Source organism: Vigna angularis, chromosome 2, assembly GCF_016808095.1.
Source record: "Vigna angularis cultivar LongXiaoDou No.4 chromosome 2, ASM1680809v1, whole genome shotgun sequence".
Taxonomy (NCBI): domain Eukaryota; kingdom Viridiplantae; phylum Streptophyta; class Magnoliopsida; order Fabales; family Fabaceae; genus Vigna; species Vigna angularis.
Window position 1 is genome coordinate 51,214,523 of NC_068971.1, and position 23,247 is coordinate 51,237,769.

The 23,247-nt window shown below is 30.3% G+C and overlaps 2 protein-coding genes across 8 annotated transcripts; one reads left to right on the forward strand and one right to left on the reverse strand.

Moving 5' to 3' along the window:
- Nucleotides 1-5,826: 5,826 nt before the first annotated feature.
- Nucleotides 5,827-9,930, forward strand: LOC108327078 (glutathione hydrolase 1). Its single transcript, XM_017560785.2, has 6 exons — nt 5,827-6,363; nt 6,709-7,221; nt 7,345-7,580; nt 8,652-8,916; nt 9,099-9,236; nt 9,528-9,930. Exons 1-6 carry the CDS (start codon nt 6,016-6,018, stop codon nt 9,774-9,776), a joined length of 1,749 nt encoding a protein of 582 aa, XP_017416274.1. The 5' UTR covers nt 5,827-6,015; the 3' UTR covers nt 9,777-9,930.
- Nucleotides 9,931-11,172: 1,242 nt separating this feature from the next.
- On the reverse strand, nt 11,173-15,793 carry LOC108326814 (transcription factor TGA4). 7 transcript variants are annotated; one of them, XR_008247287.1, is made up of 10 exons: nt 15,531-15,793; nt 14,550-14,725; nt 14,377-14,451; nt 13,934-13,993; nt 13,765-13,842; nt 13,586-13,649; nt 12,804-13,075; nt 12,384-12,611; nt 12,015-12,273; nt 11,173-11,615 (listed from the first exon to the last, which is right to left on the reverse strand). XR_008247287.1 is itself a non-coding variant. In XM_052873758.1 (9 exons), the coding sequence occupies exons 1-9, from the start codon at nt 15,565-15,567 to the stop codon at nt 12,121-12,123; spliced, it is 1,143 nt and encodes a 380-aa protein (XP_052729718.1). In that variant the 5' UTR covers nt 15,568-15,792; the 3' UTR covers nt 11,758-12,120. The 7 variants fall into 7 exon arrangements, 5 of the variants coding, with proteins under 5 accessions (XP_052729718.1, XP_017415875.1, XP_052729719.1 ...); XR_008247286.1 differs by having other exon boundaries at nt 12,003-12,273; nt 15,531-15,792; XM_052873758.1 differs by lacking the exon at nt 11,173-11,615 and having other exon boundaries at nt 11,758-12,273; nt 15,531-15,792.
- Between the last annotated feature and the right edge of the window lie 7,454 nt (nt 15,794-23,247).

Genomic DNA, 23,247 nt, shown 5'->3' on the forward strand with positions numbered 1-23,247 from the left:
ATGTATTTTAAAGTATTCACTATAACAATGTTTGAAGAAACGTTATCTGAATAGAGTTTTTTTTTTTCTCAAATACATGAACTAAAAAATATTGTTTAATTTAAAGGGTAAAATGTATATTTACTTCTAGTTTTTAATGGATTGAAATAATTTACCCCAAGTTTTTTAATGGATCGAAAATACATTTAAGTTATTTAATTTTGAATTTTTAAGTCTAAAAGACTTTTTTTCCTGTTTTTGTTTTTAATAAATATTTTTATTTTGATAAATAAAGGAACAAAAAAACCTGTTTGGTTAATTTTCTAACCATCTATTTTTAAAGTTATTCTGAAGGTCTAGATTTGAAAACAAGAAAACCAAAACAGGCATACATTTTTTTTTATTGTCTCATATTTTTTTTTGTGTATATAAAGTGAATAGTGGATTCATGCTTTATATGTAACAGCACGAACATATATATATATGTCATCAACTCATATTTCAGACACAAGTAGGAAAAAACATCATAGAAAAAAACATAATTAAATAAAAAAACATGTAATCTCAGCAAAAATGACCCAAAACATCTTAATAATATCTTAGGGAAAATATTGACGAAAGCGATGCCATCAAATATTATATATCATTAAACAAATACGTAATATTAATCAACACACTAAGTACAATTTAATCCCAAAAGACCTGAACTAGATTTTAAATTGGTGTTTTTCCATAGAGGAATGTAATTTGACAAGAAGATTGCTTTATAATGTAATTAATTAGGTTTTCAAGTAACTATTAGGTATTAATAAAATTTCTTAAATATTACATGTCAATATCTAATGACTAATCCTTGGACGGAGTTCCTCCACAAGTGGTCCACACAGCTGGTAGATTCATTCAGGTTATAACATTTTACTGCATAATCTTTTTATAAAAAACATATTTCCCTCTTCACACATTTTTTTTCTCCCATACTATCCTCTAAGAAATAATTAAGAGTGTATAAAAATAATAGTGTTTCGGAATAGATGTTTTTCTATGTTTTTGTTGCTTCTAAATGTCTGGGACGCTTGCTTCTCTTCAATTATTGTCGTTCGCGCTCCTTTAGCTCGCGTGAGTTATGGAGCCTCAGCTCTCAAGAAAGTAATTATATTATCACGGTAGAATATTATCTAGAGTCCATCTGATGTAGGTGGAACGTATCTCTTTTGACTCTGTCAAATAAAAATAACTTTAATTACCTGGAAATCTGATTAGTTACTCATAAATATTTTAACCGCTTAAAATATTTTAGATATTTTATCCCATAAATATCTTATTATCCAAATAGTAATATTTTTATGCTTAAATTATATTTAACCGCTTAAAATATCTTAGATATTTTATCCCATAAATATCTTACTATCCAAATAGTAATATTTTTATGCTTAAATTATAACGTGATTTTTATTTTTGTTTTTAATTTAAATTTTGATCATGGTAAATTCTGTATTTAAGAAATGTATAAATTTCATTGAAGGGTGTTAATTTTTTTCTTTTCCCGTAACAAACAATAAATTACATTGAAGGAATAACCCACAAATTTTTCTTCGGTCAACATCATGAAAAGTTAATATGATTCATAATTTTTTATGTCAAAAAGTGATTGAAATTTGTAATTGAAAATTTTCCATTAATATTTATTTTCTAATTGAAATTTGTGGTGACATTTACCTTCAATTACAAACTCAATTAAGACCGATTATCCATCAAACATTTTGAGTAAAAATAAAAGGAAACATCTCATTGATATTGTCCAAAGGATAGAGAATTTTTTTAATTTAAATTACGAATAATCAGCTTATCTATTTTTAAAAAAAACACTATAAATTAAAGGAGAGTTGTATTGTCAATTATAAAAAGATTTTAAATTAAATGATAAATAAGTTATTACAGTAGTCTGTAGATAAGTAATATTTTCTCTTTTGAATTCTTGTGTTGTTTAACTCATCTCATTGTCTTAAAATTTTCATCTCATGTTAATTTAAAATATTATTATCATGTTTTAATCTTTATTTTTTGAATGTTTGAATCCATGAATAAAAAATAAATAAGTTATAATAATTAAAATTAATGATAAAAGTTGTCACATAAATAATAGTTAGATTATGAAATTATAAAATAATATATAAGGTGACACAAGATGATCAGATAATAATCATTCAAATAGTTAGTAAAAGAAAAATTAAATAATAAGAAATAGAAACTTAATTGAATTAATTAAGTCTTAATTTTTAATTAAGCCAAAATTAATTAAATTAATAAAATGAAGATTTGATAAAAATGCCCCAATATACTTAATGATTTATTGAATGAAGAATTAATGCACGAAGAAACTTTTGAGTTGAAGACAAGTTTCCAATTCAATTAATAGAGGGAAATCCTACGAGTCGCAATAAAGGTTGATGGCAGCAACAATACAGCTGAAAATAAAATTTTCACAGCCAACTTTAAATCCAATTAATTCATATAAACTAATTTTACTTAATACCCATTACTTAATTAAATTAAGGATTATATCTGTTTTTTATCTCCTAACTTTCGTTGAAAATCATAATTAGTTTTTCTTTAAAATTATAGAATAATTTAATTATTCATCTTTAAAATTACGTGAATTTAATTTTTTTTAACTTAATTTTATTAATTTTTTAACTTAATTTTAATAATTTTTAAATTTTTTTTAACATATTTCTTAATAAACATAAAAAATATATATCAAATAATATAAATAACTTAAATATTATTATGAAATACATTTAAAATATCAAATAAATTTAATAAAATTTGATTAAAAAGATTAAATATTTTTTAAATTGAAAGAATAAATTTATCAAAAAATTCTAAAGATAAACTTATTTCAATTTTTATTTAAAATTAAGGATACAAATATATTTAATCCTTAAATTAAAAAAAAAAACTCTTAATTTGCTTTTGTTTTTGTGAAAAAGTAATCGGGAATGTGGTGGACCCCTTGAACACTTTGTGTAATGCGCTTGGGTGATTGTGTTGTTTCGTTAAAGTTACGCGTGCCGTTAGTTTCAAAACCACTTATCTTCAAACCAACTTAATTACTATTTCTCATTTCGCCGTCCTTCAATAAATAAATCACAACATTTCTCTACCCAGCTACTTTCAAACTTTAATTATACTTTTAATCATAGATAAAATCAAATAATAATAATTTGTTTCTTATTAATTCATTTTATAAAAGTAATATAAATTTAATTTAATTTTCGATGCGGTATTATAATGTATCTTAGCGAAATTTAATAGACTTATCGTATAATGGTAAAATATGTAATATTAATGAAATATGATTGGAATGCCTTTTGAATACTCAGCAACACTATCATTTGGATAGTTTAATGCGTGAATAGATTCGAAGAACGATATTTCCTTCAAAAATATCTTTTACTTTTGGAAGAATCGGATCACGTGTTTGGAGCATCTTATTTAAGCTTTTTTTGTTTAACTTTTAACATATTGGAAGAGAATACCATCGTTGCTTTTATAATTTAATAATTGAAACAACGCTTTCCTTCACCACTCTCACTTTTTTTATTAAATAACACACATCCTTACATTTTGTCTAACATTCATCTTTTTACTTATTTAACATTAACAAAATAAATTAATAATTAAATGTTCAAACAAGCATTTACTTTTTGAGAGAGTTTTTTAATAATGTTTTTAAGGAAAGCACCTGTTTTTTTTGGCATTTTCTGATAGATGTTTAATATTTAGATTTAGAAGTGTCCACAATCTACTGTTCTGTCTACTGTCCTAACGTGATTTCAAAATTTTGACGAGTTTGAATTGAAAATTCAGACCCAGTATATTTTCAAACGAACTTATATTATTTCTTTATTAGCACTAAATCAAACAAGTGATTTTGTCTTTATTTTGAGGGAAAATATTAAATAAAACAACACAATGTAATGGTTTTTTATTGATGAAAAATCATATATTTTTTTCATATAAAAGTAAACGAGACGAGATGTAATAATGGTAGTCAAAATAAAAATTTAACTCGTAAAATTATAAGGTCGTATTATTTTACGTAATATTTTTTATTACGAGAAAATTATTAAGATCATGAAACAAAATCATAAAATTACCACGTTACCATTCAATTAAATTCACTTTTTTTTAATTAAATCAAGAATATTATATATATATATATATATATATATATATATATATATATATATATATATATATATATATATATATATATTAAGGTTTTATGTACTAAATACAAATGCACTACATCATTTATTCTGATTATATTAATTATGTTATTTTTCAAATGTTTTAATTTATCTTTTAGTATTGAATTACCTTTTAAAAAGTATCATAACTCCTTCACTTCAATATGTTCGAAGTTCTTTTATTTTTTTAAAATCTTTAAATAACTTCGTATATTTGAGTCATAATACTAATATGTTGTTTTCCAATTAGATTGTAGTTTCTTATTATCATCACTTACAAAATGTCCATTATAATAAATCATCACTTTAAGACGTTTCTTGAATATCTTAACCTATATATTTCCTTACTTGTAAATTATACTCGCAAAATAATAAAGAAATTACTGTCCATATCATCAAAACACCCGAATAAGATTCACAATTTGTACAAATTTCAAAATGAAAGAGAAAATCACAACTTGATCTTAGTCAACAATGCATAATAAATAACAATTAATACCCTAACAATAAAACATCTTTATCTCAAAACAAAAATGCAACACCAAATAATTATAGCAAATATCCAATAAAATAAAATACCTGACTACTACCCACAAAATGAAAATCATTTTTTAAATGGCCAAAGAATTCACAATTTTGGCTTAAAATCCCCTTTCTTGCTCTTTGATCAATATTTACAAATGTTTCAAATATCTAATTTTGCATTTTACCTAGTATCAACATGTTTTAATTTTAATCCAACTCGCAACAATAAAATTAAAATTTCATGTGATAAAAAAATTCACATATACATGTCTACTACTACATAATGTTGTTAGCCATTTAAACAAAATTAAAGATTTGAATATATTTATTACATATTTAAAAAAAAAACTAATTGTGACGAATTAAAATTTAAAAATCTAAATGGGATTTTCTCTTATGCTTTAGTCTTTCTTACGGAATAAATTTGAATCAAAATAAAATATACATATAACATACTTTTATATAAAGTAAAATTTAAGATTTAGTATAATTGACACACTTTTATATAAAATAGCATTAAACTCGAACCGGTGTAGTCGAGATAAAAAAAAAAACTAAAAACGTCACAAAACACGAAATCACATAAAAAGATATAAAAAGCAAAAAGACACTGTTAAAACCAAAGGCATAAAGGGTTCCAGAACGCATGATAATGAGTGGATTGTTGAATTTCAAATTGAAAGAATCAAAACCGCATGTTATTTTTTCTACAAAATATCTCAACGGAAGTGATATTTTTCTAATTCACTATTCAGCTACAATGTTAAAATAAATCACATTCCTCCCTTCTGATCCAATTTTTTCAAATCTTGATTGAGATTAGTTTAGAAAAATGTTGCTGTTAAAAGTTCTTACCAAGCAGGTCAAATTCTAGGATGCAAAATCGACCTTGTTCATTTATTTAATTTTGGAAAACTTTTTGTTAACAAATGACAACATTTTGACAATGGTATAAGTGGCAGTTTTTGTTAAAAAGATGTTAATTTTTAGTTATTACCATGTCATAATCCTTTATTTTTTACCTAAATTAGAACTTTGAGAAAGAAAACCACGGAACAAGTTAATTGTAAGCAAAACTGCAATAACAAGGATCAGTTCTTGCTCCCTTCCCCTTTTTCACTATAAATATATTGTTCTTTCATAGAAGATAGAACACAAATATTCGTCACCCTGTGCGAGTCACTACAATCCAACTGCAAAAGACTTAAAAAGTCAGCGGCGACAATTTGATTTCCTACCTCAAATTCTGTCACTACACATGGCAAGTTTTGCAGCTGTGTTGTTGTGGCATGTCATTGCCTTGCTGGTTGTGGCGAATTTGGGGTATGCTTCAAACCTTGATGCCCAAAAACTCAACGCAGAGGTTATCTATGCCCGCAATGGAGCTGTTGCCACTGATGACCGTCGTTGCTCAAGGATCGGCAAGGATATTCTCAGAGAAGGAGGGCATGCTGCGGACGCTGCAGTGGCTGCTGCCCTTTGTTTGGGGGTTGTCAGTCCTGCCTCCAGTGGCCTTGGCGGAGGAGCCTTTATGCTTCTCAGGCAGGCTAATGGGGTGTCCAAGGCCATTGATATGAGAGAAACTGCTCCTTCTCTTGCTTCTAAGGTACCACCTACCTTCCTATCTCCAACCATTCCCGTTATTATACTTTCAATTCATGAATTTTTGCACGACTGAGACTCAGGACAAAGAAAAATAGAGAAAACTGAAAATGTCTCAATTTTTGGTTTTTGTTTTTGTTTATTTCAATTCCTTTCATCTCATAATAAATAACCTTGTTATGATTTTGAGAGATGCAAGTTTTACAAATGTATCTTTTCACATTGAGGGTTAATTCTTGAGACTGGTTTTAAGCATTCAAACATGGCTAGAATTCCGTGTGGATGATTATGCAATGCTTAAGCAATTAAAAACAACTACTGAGATGTATTTGTATATCCATTTTTTCAGGATATGTATGGTGGAAATACTACTTTGAAGGCCAAAGGTGGCCTCTCTGTAGCAGTTCCTGGAGAACTTGCTGGTCTTCACGTGGCGTGGAAACAATATGGGAAACTTCCATGGAAAAGGCTTGTAAATCCAGCTGAGAAACTAGCGCGTGGGTTTAAAATATCGGCATACCTGCACATGCAGATGAAGGCAACAGAGTCAGATATATTGCAAGACAAGGGTCTTCGTAGCATATTTGCACCAAATGGAAAACTCTTGAACATAGGTGACATATGCTACAATAAGAAGCTAGCCGACACTCTCAGAGCGATATCTGTGTTTGGTCCGAAAGCCTTCTATGATGGATGGATTGGTCATAATTTAGTTAAGGATGTTCAGAATGCTGGAGGGATATTGACTACGAAAGACCTCAAAAATTACACTGTTAAACAGAAGAAGCCTTTATCTACAAATGTTCTTGGACTAAATGTCCTTGCCATGCCTCCTCCATCAGGTGGACCTCCAATGATACTAGTAAGTCTAACTGCTTCACTGCACTGGTGTTCTTGTTAATAGTCTTTTCCTTTTCTTTTTCTTTATATCTATCACATCATTAGAAAAATAAAGGATTTAGCCAATTTTATCTTTTTGTTCCAGCTGCTGAACATTCTAGATCAATATAACATCCCTTCTGGCATTTCTGGTGCCCTAGGGGTCCATCGTGAAATTGAAGCTCTGAAACATGTATTTGCCGTGAGAATGAATCTTGGTGATCCTGATTTTGTGAATATTACAGAGGTTGTTTCTGATATGCTTTCTCGTAGGTTTGCTAAAGTGTTGAAAAATGACATCAATGATAATAAGACTTTTGACCCCAGTCATTACGGTGGCAAGTAAGTTCCTGTGTTCCTTGAATTTACTCTAATGTTCACAAGGTTTCATTCATGCCTGTGATAGTTAACGAGATTCTTCAGATTCTATGTTTGTCTTCTACCTCATACACTAGGAACATTCAGCTTTACGTATGAATGAAAGAAAAAAATGCAGCAACCGTTGACAAATATTGCATCATAACATGCGCGGCTCCACAAACTTGATTTGAAAGATTCAATGATGTCAATTTCGTGATCAATTGGTTGACTTTAGTTGTTATAGCCTATAGGCCTGTAGTCAACTTGATCGAGCAAGTGTTTATAATTGTTTATAAAGGTTGACTTTAGGCATTTGACCAACTTGACCAATCTCTTCATGCATATCTAGAATTGTATTTCTTTTTATTTCGTTAAAATATTTTCTTTAGAAGCTCTGTTATGTTGTTTCTCTAAATTTTTATATTTAACTTTACATACATTGATTTTAATTCATAGAAAAGCTAATTTTACTTGGTTTCTTTTATTTTTCTTTCTTAAAAGAAGCTTATGGAGAAACTCATCCATATGACAACTATTTTTAATTTAGTTCTTGCTTAACAGTAGCTCCATGTCAATCTCCTTTCTTGCATGTGACAGCTAATTGGTGTGGTTCCATATAATAGACTTTAAAGTAGAGAAGAGGGTGTTCCATAGAACTAGAGTCACTGTGATTGATTAAGTGAATTAAAATTAGAATACAAAAGGGAGTCTACAATGCATGTATTTATAACCTTCCAAGTTCATATGGCTACAATAGCAGACACTGAGACATGATGTATCTATGTGCTACAACGTTTACAACAGAATAATTGGCAAGGCTTATTCACAGTTAGAACTGCAAATGCCATTTAACAGCCAAGTGAAGTAATGCATTCAATCTTCACAAACCAGCATATAGTAGAAGCCTCACATGACATTCTGTGTTATGACATTATGTGTGGTCACTAGATTGAATATATACATAAGTCCAAATAAACAAAGTAAAAAATAATATTCTAACTAAAATTATTTGTGTCATACGGATTTCTCAGTTTTGCTTAACCGTCTTTTCAGGTGGAATCAAATTCATGATCATGGTACAAGTCATTTATGTGTAATAGATCTTGAGAGAAATGCCATTTCCATGACTACTACTGTAAATTCATATTTTGGTTCAAAGATCCTTTCACCAAGTACTGGAATAGTACTGAACAATGAGATGGATGATTTTTCCATGCCTAGAAATGTTTCCAAGGATACCCCACCTCCAGCTCCTGCCAATTTCATCGTGCCAGGAAAGCGGCCATTATCATCCATGTCACCAACTATTGCCCTCAAGGTAACCAATCCTTTAACCAGATTTGACTCTCTTAAATTTGGCTATCCTTTTCTGCATTATTATCATCTATGTCATCCACTACTTCCCAATTTCAGCCTCATGAATGGTTTTGAAATCTTTCATTATTAGTAGTTAAGGTACTCATTGTTCTCTTGCACTGATTTCTTACCATGTGCATACAGAATGGGAAGCTAAAAGCTGTAGTAGGTGCAAGTGGAGGTGCTTACATTATTGGTGGAACTTCAGAGGTTCTTTTGAATCACTTTGGTAAAGGACTGGATCCTTTTTCTTCTGTAACGGCTCCAAGGGTCTATCATCAGGTATCCTAAACTTTTGAATTGTTTCCCCTTACTCTGATTGATAAGCTCTGGTATGCACAAACTGATATAAACTACTTTTCTATAAAACAACAGTAAATTAGTTTAAACTGTTTACATATACAAATCGTAAACTATTTCAATAAACTGTTCTGGAGAACATATTGAAATAACATGTTCATAGGACATTCATACTGTCTATGTTTTTTCTACTGTTGCTCTCATATTTTTCCATTTGTGATTTTGACTGCATACTTGTGAATTGGACTGAGAAACTCCCCATGCTTTATGCAGCTAATTCCTAATGTGGTTAACTATGAGAATTGGACAACTGTGAGCGGTGACCACTTTGAACTTAGCGCTGATATCAGGAATGTCCTTAGAAGTAAGGGTCATGTCCTACAGGGCCTTGCCGGTGGGACTATTTGTCAATTTATTGTTATAGACGATTTTGTGTCATCAAGAAAAACTAAAGTGAATGGAAATGAAAGGCTTGTGGCAGTGAGTGATCCAAGAAAGGGTGGTCTTCCTGCAGGCTTTTGAGATAATTCATTGACATTGTGATATCTCTGTTTCATCTATGCAATCCTAGTTTGTCCTTTTCATGATTCTTCTATTGCTTTCTGTATTTCCATAATGGAAATAAAAGATCTACATAATTATACTACGGGTTATATCAGATCTCCACAACTTCCCGTATGTTGGTTTGCACCTTCCTACTCCTGCAGTTAATTCCATCACTTTGTGATGAGTATGGATACCAACTACCAGATTTATCAAAAAGTTGGAGTACATGCTGAGGTAAGTTTTAAAAAATTGTAAATGGTTAACCACAGCAACTGGATTCTAAAGAAGAACAGAGTACGCACGAACACAGGATTTAATTATGTGACTAATAATACGCATAAAGAGATTACATTTTCAACATAAGCAATATCTCAAGAAACTATAATATGTAAACGTTCACTATTAAATACTATATCGCATCAGCATAGCTATGGTTCTCACTTCTTCAATAACATGGTTTCTTGTTCTAACACATTGTAAAGTAGTTAAGATAGTTTGATCCCATAACTTAAATCCATAAACACATCTCCAAACTTATATTTCGATATTTAGGACTGTAGGTTGCTGTTACGACAAGGTTCACTTGCTCATACAAGGATTTAAATTTTTTTAACAGACGTCCTTTCTTTAAAAGGCTCTTATATTGTTATGAAAAGGTTAATCCTTTTCTACAAGAATCCAAAATTTCTTAACAGTTGCCACATAGCTGCAACGAACTTTTGTGTTGGGAAGTAATTTGATTGATTTTTAAGCTATAATTATAAACCTCACTTGTTTACCTCGATTACCTTTTATCCATATCAATAGCCAGGCTTGTTTTCTTGGATAAAAAGAGACCCCTCTTTAATATTTTAAGAAAATCATTCAAAGATGAGGACTATGGTTTTAGTTGGGCGATCAATTTCAATTGCACTTATCCTCATTACATGATATGTATGATTATACTATTGTATCAAATTAGAGTTCTTTTTATTATAAAATGCGATGAAGGATCATGGATGGTGTAATTATATGAAGCAAACAAGTGGAGAAGAAAAAGCAGTAGAACCGCACTATTCAGTCTACCTTTTTCTCTTTAGCCCTCAGCACAATCATGCAAAACATTACATATTCAGTAGACCACTACAAAGTTATTTTAACATGGATTATTGTTAATTACATCACTTAAACAAATTTTAGCATAATATTTTTAAGAGTTAGCTAATCCAAGTAATCACTCAATTCACAAAGAAGATTCTATGTGAATTAATCATAAGGCCTGGCCATGAATATCCTTACAAAACAGATGAGTTTGAGTTTTTCAGCAAAGGTGCAGTGTTTACTAAATGTTGTTTATACATGGCTACAAATATTTGACACAAAAATGTTAATATTTGACAAGTATCAGGGTTCTAATATAAAAATTAAGAGAATTCTCTCTCAAAGAATGCAAATGCATGTAATATGATTTAAAAATGTCTACAAATATATTTGTTGCCCCTGCAAAATAGCAGCTATGCATGAAAAATTCAGAGGTGATGAAGATTGGTTGTATAAAAGTAGTAACATAGAAGCTTTCTTTTCCAAGATTTCTTCCAAACATAGAAACTGTTTACTCCTATAAATTGAGGAGCTCGGTGTTCTAGTTGGTAAAGGAGGAATGCATGGAAATGTTTTCAGGATTAAGACACCAATGTATTTCACCAAAAATGATGCAGGTACACATAATTCTTTCCTGGCTATTTAACCAAGTTGCAGACTCCAGATTCTTTGTTGAAGTCCACATGCCTCCTCATATGCAGATTTTGTTGTGGATGCAGAGGAAAGGAGTAGCATCTGTAGTTGACAGAACAAAGATACAACAAAACTGTATAAATACTCTTATCATAGAGCTTATTAGAGTCAACATCATTCTAACAAAACCAATCACACTAACTGATATTTCTAACAAACTACTCTCGTCATCAGATAAAAAGTATGTCCACTAAGAGAGTCTAAAAGTAGATTAATTTTCAAAAGCAAACAACGTAACATTATATGAATTTTACATGACCAACTTCCACACAGGTTCATGGCATATTCTAAATATTTCATTCTGCAACAATCCAATATACACCATGCGTCCAAAATTAATTTATTTACAGACTGGTATGCATAAAATGAGCGAGCAGTCGTATTTACAACTTCTCCATAACGCAAAACTGCAGGAAAAATGTGAGCAACCTGGACCCTCACATGATGCACTGTTTTGATGCTCTTGGCCAAAGAAAGTGACCAACGTTGTTCATCATCGCATCACGTTCATGTTACAAGTTTTGGCTCTTGTAACCTGTTTGTGAGACTAAGCAGGTTCACGGGGTCTGTTAGACCAGAGTGAGCTCAAAGCCCTCAGGCGTTGGAAATATTCTCCCAAAGCAAGCAAGCATCGAGCAGCCTGACGGATTGTAAGTATTCGAGACATCTGCTGCAACGTTCCCTGCCGAAGATGGTCAGCCTGTTTCACACACAACATTGTTTTCCGTTTTTACTAGAATTTCTTTAGAATGAAAAGGAAAATTTTTTAAATTTAAAAAAACTGAGAACAAATGTCTGCGGAAACATTACCTGGTTCACAAAGCTCACCAGAGCTTCCAACTTCTCCATTGCACAAGTCATCTGTGGAATGTACGTTCCTTCCATGAACTGCCCGGCTGCTACACTATCAGCAAGAGTTTGCCGGAGTTTGTCCATACCTTGTGACAGAGCATCTTCTGCTTGTTGACATGATTGTCCAAGGTTATATATATCCAACTGTTGTTGCTCTGTGAGAAGTTCAATCAGGGGGCCAAGAACCTGCAATTAAAATTAAATGTCAGCAAGAACCATACTTACAACCATTCCCCCATTCTATCTCTCAAGAAGATAGAAGTTATTAAAACCCAATAATAACGAGAAACTCCTCAAAACCAGTCACTGAAATTTAGAACTACACATTCTAGGAATGAAGCTTTATACATCTTGCATTTATTAAATATGAACCGTCACCTTTAGAAGCTCAGAGGGGCGAAAGCCTCCTATCCAAAGGAAAAATCTTTCGGCCGTTGTTTTCCACATACCAGACATGACATAGAACACATCCGCTTTTGCAGCAGCAGATTTCATGCGAAAGATTTCAGCGTAGTGGTTCATCATACCATCTACCAGAATCCTGAGCTCTATGTCACCGATATGAGCATTTAAAGCGGTTCTCAGTTCTGTTATTTGCCTATTTTGCTCGTTCACCCAGTGTCCGTACTCCATCTCGAATGTTGTAATTCCTGCAAATATGGTATTCTTAGAATACATGAACAGAGTGGAAAACAGATTGTAACACAAGAAGAAAGGATACTCATGCAAACTAGGAACAATATTACGCACCAACCATAACAAAATATGGTAATCTTGCATGGCAACACGAAAATTTCTGAACAATTCAGGAGTTGCAATGCCATAAAGTTACCAAAGTTTGTGTCTGCATAATTTGAGATGGTGGACACTGAAACAAGATTTTATAGTATTTAGATGTTCACTTAGAAAGAGATTTTGGCACATTTGGAGAGACTGATTTTACCAAAGAATAAAATTTTAAAAAATGAAAACATTAAATTACCAGTACAATATCAACATACAATAAGTATAATATTTTAAAAGGAGATATATGTGTAATATAAAAAATGATGACTAATTTGAAGTTTATGTATAATTTTTTTAAAAAATAAAAAAACTTGTCAGCGTAATTTATTCTGCAGGGAAAATATATAGTTGTAGTAGCATAATAACAAACCAACCTGAATTTACCGGTCCAGCAAAACCCAGATGATTAGAGTCCAACCCACCACCAATGTACATTCCCTGCAGTTTTGTTGCCTCAATATATCAAAAAGAAAGGGAAAGGAAGGAAGTCGATGATCAACATAATGTGATCCATTAGAGAAACTAAAAGTATATTAACTCATCTTCCCCACACCTGCTGTCTTGCACGTTCGAGTTCTTGCTCCAACTGCATCAACTTCAAACGACTTGATTCTAACTGCTGCACGTAAGCCTGTGGGGCAATATCATAAACCACACCAACATTAGTATATTTAAACTCTAATACCAAATATCACAATCCATCAATGCATAAACATGCAAACCTTTTTCCTCAAACGGCTCTTTCGAGCAGCCTCTCGATTTTGTGCAAGACGTCTTTGTATCTGCATGTTTCATCAAATTAGCTTCCTATTTGTTTACACCGTATATGTGCATAAAAGAGAGTATGGACCCAAGCCAAATACAGATTCCTCAAAGTTCAAAATGGCAGGATTAAACTTTTCACTCCCACCCTAATCGTATCATCCACAAAATGTAAAACATTTAGTCCTAGACAAATGGCCCAATGAAAGAAATTTGAAATTGTATTGCTCAAAATCATCTACATCTGCATTTGCAGGTAATTTGAGCTGACAAATCTGTTGCAGGAAGTATTCCAGAGTTCCCAAGTAGACACAGTTTAAAGTAACAAAACACCACCAAGAAATAACCCTTGTTTCTTTCCTTTTGTTTGGGGGAAAGAAGGGGCAAAAAAGCACGCTCTTACCTTATCAGTAGGTTTGTTTGCTTCTTGGTCATACTTATTAGGTGCTCCCAGTATTCCATGAGAAGCATCCTCTGACTAGGTATCAAACAGCACAAACAAATTTGGTTAGTTGACAGAACAAGCCTTCGTATTTGCCAAGGAAACAAAGCACAGATTTAGTAGTAGACTCGCACCTGACTATCTAACTTCATGTCTGTCTCGTCTATTAAAGGCATGGATGCACTTAAATTACCATTACTTTTGAAGCCTTCTCCCCACATACTAATCTGGTGGATTGGATCGTACACACTCATCCTTCTCGAGGAAACGAACTGTGGGGATGCTGAATTCATGCTCTTAGTATCGACCACTGCCACAAGTCAACAATAAGCATTCAGCATATACCTATACAGAAAACTGCAGTCAAGACAAAAAAAAAATGCATTAAAGATTATAAGCCAAACACAGTCACTTCAAAGATTAATACCCAGTTAATACTCTGTTAATCCTACATCGTAGCACGAGCAGGAATTAGAAAAAGATACAAAAGGGTAGCAGAGTAGATTATGCAGTTGGCACTGTTTAAACCAGAAGAAGCACTATGAGAGAGTCGAAGAGTAAAATTCCTTAACTACTAGCTAAAAACACACGGCAACAAACGGAACCATAAATCTCAAGAAAAACCAGACATCACAAGGTAAATAGAAGCACAAAAGTCGCATAATTCATTTAATTAAACCGTGTTTTAGTTTCTTCATCCACCTCATCCACGTTTGCACGACAACCGCCACAGACAGCGCCTATGCAGAAGAATCTATTGTACGATTTTCCCATTAACAGGGTAACAAACCACTTCATCATTTTTCGCAAATATAGGAACGCAAAACCAAATCCTACGTAGTCCCCTTTTTCCCTTTTCCCAAAGCCAACAAAAGTTTTAACAACCGCGAGAAGAAAGTACCAGTAATCATAGAAGTTCAAAACAAAGATAAATAAAGGCATCAATCTCCCCAGGTATCTCAACCCATTGATGTCATGATAACATCGAGTTGGAAAAGTACAACAAACAAACTTTGATCTGTACCAATTCCCACCCTGGACAGTTACTCAATTATCCACAAAAACTGAAAAAACAAAATCCAAAAAGCCAAACCTTTTTAAGAAACGTTATTTACGTTGTCTTATTATTACTTTCCCGCTCAAAATCTTCATGCCAGCATGGCGTGGTGAAGAACCGCAGAACGCTAGACCCTTCCTATCACTCCATCATTGCGTTGCTAGTTCGGAAGACGACGCTTTCAGATACACCTCTTCCTTCGATTTTAATTATATATATTAAAAAAACACACGCAAACATATCCCCCCATTTTTAAATGCCCTTACATTATTTATGTATGTACAAATACAAAATAAAATTCTAGAGAAGACTTTTTGTGCCTTTTTTTTTATGTGTGTGTTGTTGTTGTTCTTACTAATTACCAATTGCTTGCTTGTGTTGATCTACAGAGAGTCAAATATATTTCACAACCCAAGTGTCACACTCATGGTCATGTTTCCACTATCGCTAATGTGCGCACCAGGTAGACCTCAACCCTGTTCCTGTTCGTGTTCCTGTTCCACGGCACGGCCACCGGAAAATGTTTATCAACACCCATCACTCTATCTAAATATTTAATAATTAATTAATGTACTTTGTATTTTTTTATTTAATTATCTGGGTTATTAAGGTATTATTGGTGTCACCATCCACGAAATTAATAATCACCCTTTGGGAAATGATAACCAAGGTAGAATGCGGGCACCAACAATTTTATAAAGTCAAGAAATTATGAGTTTTATATGATTAACGAACGGTGGTGTGTAGTGTTTGGAGTAGAACACGACGTCACACCTTCACACCAGATTCGACAAAACCTAATCATTTCAATATTTTTTTTTCCGTGTCTTACATTATACACACACCCCCTAACGTATAAACTATTAACCTATTAATACGAATATTAGCACTGTTAATTTAGATTATTGTCGAAATAAAATAGAATTGGAATAATAATAATTGTGATTTCATGTTTTTGCCCTATTCTACCCTTCTGATTCGATGCATCCCACTCCACTTTTTTAACCATTGACTCCACCATAAATATACCAAAAGCATTTCTGCCTAATAAATCAGAGCATCGAATGCAACTAACAAACTATCTTACCACAATTACTCCTTTCATCCTAATGCTTAATGCGTTTTCATTTCTTTAACTTTAATCTTTAGCCATATCTACCATCATTTTGCCACATCTTAGGATCATTTTCTCCTTTAAAAATGCTGTTAGATGTTCTAATTCTTCCTCTCACATCAAAATACATATTTTAAATGGATTCTAGTATCTTACAAGATTAATTTTCATTTTCAATCAACAAATATTCTTAGTTAAACAATGTTAATCTATTCCCATCCTCCAATATTATTAGTAAATGAACAACGGATTAATTCATTTTAACTTAATTAGTGGTATTTCTTAAACTTGAGATTTTGTAACAAAAATATGTTGTTATTATTATTATTAAACTGTTATATTTAACTGTTCGTATTAATTAGGAATGGTAGATAAGTATCCATACGAATATCCGCATTTAAGAATTTTCTTTTTCTAACTTAACATCAATGCGTAAAGCAATGTTTAAAATCATGATTCAGCCTTCAAAAATAAATCCGTACTCAATGGGCACGTGTCCAAACCAATTACTAGTATTTTATTCTTGAAATCTATATTCTCTTATCGTGTGTGCCTTTTTTCATAAATATTAAAACAACATCTATTTTTACAAAAGAAAATTAATATCTTCAAACTCCTGTATCATAATTAAGTTCCAATAATGCAATGCGGTAAATATCACAAGTCAATTGTCATTCTAATATTAAATTCATATGTATCATTTAATACACATTGGTCAAGTAAATATTATTTTTATGCAGTATTTAATTTTTTTACAAGTTACGTTGCGTGCAATGTAATGAGCTTATAAAAAAAATGAAAAGGGCATTATAATAATGAAAATGAAACAGACCACCACTAAAAAAAAGAACACTTTAGTGGTATAACGAATTCATCAAAAACAAAAACAAAAGAAAAATAAAAACTCTCTCAACCAATCTTTCGATTTTAATATGTGTTGAATATGATATGATATTTATATTATCATAAAATGACGTAAGCATATATTAGAGATGAGATGGGCATGAGGATTTAGCATTAGACCCACATCTTTTTTTTGATGGAAAGAGCACAAGCTGAGAAATATTTTGTTATGCAATAGTTTAATTTTTTTTAACATGATCTTGTATGGTGAAAAACTGTTTAAAGATAGCTAAACCAGTTAGAATGCGAGTGATGATGGGTGTTGCGTGTAGGATATAATTATTAATTAAAATGTGGATTATGGTACGCGATGCAGCGCGCACAAAGTTTTGCATTGAGACAAAAGGGTTCAAAAAAACTCGGTCCTAAGTTGTTATCTACATGTCATTCTTTGTCCCTTTTGTCTTTTCATTCGATATTTTAATTAACGATCACTCAAAACCACAGACCCATTTTTTGTGTCGCATATTGCCCTTTCAGATAGTGTTGGGACGAGGATTATCACACATTTTTTCAGTTCCCTTCTTATGGGATCGACTATTTTTTTTTTTTATAGATTATCGTATTCGCCAAACATAAACCAGAATCATTAAGAATAATGTTTGAGACTGATAAAAATGTTGTTGTTGTTGCTTCCGTGAATTTGCAGGATTCTTGACCCATATCCATAGAAGTTTTCGTTATGATTTTGGCTTGGACAAACTTTTACGAACTTTATCATAAAAAGAGGTGAAAAGGAAAAGCGACATTAGAAATTTGTTACTAATAAAACGAAAAGAACATGATAATTTGTCTGACAAGTACAGCTTGACACCCAGAAACTTAATTCGTCACAGGAATAATTAATAAAAGAATGGGTTTTAATTTTTAATTTCAGAATGAGCTATTTTCTTAATTAGAGTTTTCCGTTACTTTTAAATTGACAAGTTTGTTTTACCACAACGAAAATAATACCGAGTTAATAATATTATATCACTTTCACACTTTAATAACATATTCTTTCTTTTTTGCATTTTAAATGTATGTAAATTTTATACTGCTGTGATAGTAACCCCAAAAAAGTTATTGAAAATTTGTATAAGAATGTTTTAAATAATCCAATTCACTAATAAATAGTCACAAGTGAGTCATTTCCTTAGTAAGGTTCTTCCCCTTTTGTTTAATTTATTGGAAGTTTACCTTTGCCTATCACTTTAAAATAACCATTCTTTCCTAACTTGGGAATCCAAATCTACTTTGGCACACTTTTTGGTTCTAACAATATCTCTACAAGCCTAACAGCACAAGTAGGCCCGACATTCCTCAACTAACAATTCATACTTTTTTTTTCTTTGCCCATTTTCTTTTACTTGTTCTCTTTGTTGCTTGATTTTTATTAGTGACAAGATTGGAAGGATCAATCATACTTTAATCTTTCCCACAAGTAATTAGATAAGAAAAATACAATTCTTTTTAATTTATATAATAATTATTACAAATAAAAATTGTATACAGTCCGATCACAATTCGGTCTTTAACAAGTTCGGATATAAATCAGTCTCTATTTATTAAACTATAAGCCTATTTATCATATTATATTATTGTATTATTCTTTAACTTGACATAATTTGCATCAAAGATAAGTGGATCATTCGGTCTACCTTGATCTATTTAGGTGAGATTACACAAATCCATAATTATCCTATAAATAGTACAATTATAGAGGTAAATGATTCATGTTCACATTTTAAAGCCTTAATTATTATCTGGCGCATTATACTAACTTTGACATTAGAGTGTCTTTTACAAACACACTATCATTCATCATTGAAGATGGGCATTGAGAGGAAGACGAAAGAAAACCCATTTAAAACATAAAAAATGAAGAAAATCAATTAAACTCACTTTCTCAATATATATCTACAAGAACAAAAATGATTTAAAGTTTAGCATAAACTAAAAATAAATAAATTCAGAAAATTAATTCTCTTAAATTAGTTTATTGATGATGATGTTTTTTATTAGTAAAATTATTTATCAGTATTTTATTAGTAATATATATATATATATATATATATATATATATATATATATATATATATATATGTGTATTGTTGAAAGTCTCACATTGACTAGAGATAAGGCCAATTCATAGTTTATAAGTGGGTGCAAACCTCACCCTACAAGCCAGTTTTGTGGGGTTGAGTTAAGCTTAAAGTCCACTTCTAATATGGTATCAAAGTCATGGTTAGAGCCTATCATAGCAGCGTGGAAGAGGTGTGTTGAAAGTCCCACATTGACTAGAGATGTCGATTTTTTGTGGGGTTGAGTTAGGCTTAAAATCCACTTTCTAATTTATATATATATATATGTCTCATGTTGTTTTTCCATCCTCCAAAGATTTATTAATAGAAATATAAATTCTTTACTTTTACTTTTATTGCTAGACTGTTCTTATCTAAGTGCATCATATAATTTTACGTCTAATTATATACAATTATGAAAATAATTTAGTGCAGAGAAAAAAAAAGGTGAAGAATCGATGGAAATAATATGGCTAGATGACAATGGAGATTGTTTATTAGAGTTTGGTCAATACGGAGAAGCTCGAGTCAGAAATTGCAGTGGGAGACGTATTCACTTGCAAAGTAAAGGAATTAATAACTTCCTAATTAAGGAAAAGAAAATGTTGAGGTGATTTCATACGAAATTGTGTATTTTTAAATTATTTTGTGTTATTACTGGAATCTTATATAAGCTTTTAAATTTGAATTTTATCAATAAATTTAACCAATATGTTTTAACATATTATATGAACACACTTCAAATCAAGCATTTGGTAATACTATAATAAACTGTGTTTGAGAGCAATTTTAAACGTGTTTAAAGTTTTCGATAACATTAGATTTTTTTATGAAAATAAAACAGAATATATTTATTAGTTTGAAGGTTTAATTTTAAAAACATGGTTGGTTTAATGCATTATTAGATTAGATTACTTGGATGGAGTATGGTTTTGGTAGAAGTTTATGTGTATGAAGGAAAGGGCAGAAAAAGTGAAATCGAGAAAAAGGAATGAGGAATTAATGCATTGAAAGAAAGGATAGAGAGAAAAAGGGACAAAAATGGATGAGAAAGAAGGGAAATCATTATATTTGCTATTACTTATTTATGAAAAAATAAAAAAGGTTTTATTATTACATTGTTTTTTGTATGTTTTAGAAAAAGGATTTTCACAAATATAATAATAAAACACAATTTGCATAAAACAGTATTTTAACTGGATTTATATAAAGATAGGCAATTGACTTTTTATACATGTGTAAAATCAATGTAATAATTCATACTTGATGTTACATATTATAACTTTCAACAAAACCTTCTGAAAAGAAAAGGAATTTGACAGACTGAAAAACCATTTCTCAAAAGAAAAAACAGTTCTAAAATAAAGTGAAAAAATCGCATGATATGATAAGTAAAATTGACCTTAGGTAATCTCACATCATATTTCTAGACATCATAATAGGTCCGTATATTATTACAAAAATGTCACCGATTAATGTATTATAATGGATAAATTTCACCTATCGTAATAGTCGGTAATAAAATCTTCTTTTTCCATTAGTGATTGAAATTTTTTTCGTCCATAAAAAAATTTGACATATTTTCACAGTTTAAATTCATTTAAATTATTTTAAAAGTATGAAAAAAAAATTTACATGTTAATTTCGGTACTTTAAAATAGATTACCTTTTACATAAATAACTACTTAATTCTTAAAACTTATATGAAAAATCAATCAAACAAGAAAAAATATTTAAAGTGAATTAGAAAAAAAAATGTTTCTAAAAAGAATATGTTTTATAGATACAAGAAATATATTATTTTGAAATAATTATAAAATTTTATTACTTTTTAAAAAATTGTAGATATTTTCATTTATAATTATCCAACTCAAACTAATTAACTCTTATACAAAATAGGTTATAAGTTTAATCTGAATAACTCGAATTTGTTTTTATAATTATCTTATCAGATGTGTTTTTCTCTTTACATTACAATTAGTTTAGACAACTTTATTACAGATTGATTGACTTAATTAAAATTTTTAATTAATTTTGTAAAAAAAATATTTTTTAATTAAATTAATATTCAAAAAATTATAACTTATTTTAAAAAGTAAATTTAGATTCAATCGACAGAATTCAATCTAACTCATTAAAAAGAATGACCTGAATTACACTAATTTAACATAAAAAATGTATAAACTTAATCCAATATACAACGCAACAATATTTGAGTGAATTGGATAATGAATTTCTGAGTTCAGCCAAATTCAATCCTCAAACACTACTATTGATATATGTTGATATATTGATATACTGAACATATATCTGCAAAATAATGCTTATAAAATTGACCAGAAGATTTTTATAAAATGAATTAAGGTTACCTTAAACTTTGGTAACAAGTTTTTAATAGATAATTGACAATTAAAATACTTGTTAATGAATGCAATACAATTTATATACAATTTTCTTATTTGGAGATCCACTAGATCACCAATATAAATTTAAATAAATATTTTATAATAATGATAAAATATCATACATTTATATTCATTTCACACTCATTATAAAAATAAAATAATCATAAAAAAATAAATTTTTATATTTAAAATAAAAGAAAATAAAAAATATTAAATAAATGTAAAATTGTATATATAAAATTATTATTTTAAAATATACTTTAATTCTAAATATACTTTAAGAATGGATGAAAAAGTTTGATTAGTGTCAAACACTTTGAGTGTACCTAAAGATCCCAATCCACAAAGGAAAATAACACAGTAAATGAAGATCCAAGCCACCCACAGCACTACCCCATACCAAATTGGAAACACCCTTTAATGACCCATTTTGTCTTCAATCTAGAATCTTCTATTACTCTTTCTAAATTATTGGGATCTAGTAGTTACCCATTTTCTCAATTATAAATATAATAATATAAGTGGACATAATTAACATCCAAATAATACAAAATATTTTTAAACGAAATAAAAGATGTTAGTATAAAAAAAGAAAAGAAAACTAATTTATTGGAGAATATGTTTGAAAGGAATGAACCATACGTGCATTGGAAAAGGCAAGAGACAATCATGGAAGCACAAGGGTCGACCATTGTACTTGTTGTGAGGGACAATGGCCTCGTGCATCTGTGAGGTACAATGGCCTCGTCAACTGAATAATTCCAATTAAAAAAAAGGCGAAATTGTTGTAATTGTAAAAGGAAAAGAAGCCTAATGGATATGAATTGGATTACGTGCTTAAGAAAAAGAAGACATACAAGAAATGATAATTTTAAAAGATTCGATAAATTTAAATAATTGTGTGCAATTAGGTCTCGGTGTCAAATGATGTGTATAAAGCTATAATGATAGTGGTGGGTGCATTTGTGAGTGATTTTCTTTTTCATATTCCCTATTTTCTGTAATTTTTTATTGAATAATTAATTATGACAAATGATAGGTCAACCAAACACACCCATTGGCATTTTTTATATTCGAAATGGCAATCCAAACAAAGTGGGTTGCACTAAGAATGGCTATTGGTGCCTCTCACCTATATTATGCAAGAATTTAGATTCTCAAACAGCAGCATCTCAAGTTGGGTATTTTTCCAAACAAGAAATAAATAAATAAAGTAAGAGACAAGAACATTACATGTTTAGAAAAAGAAAAATGAAACTACTTTCATCATTTGTTCAAGACACTTGCAAT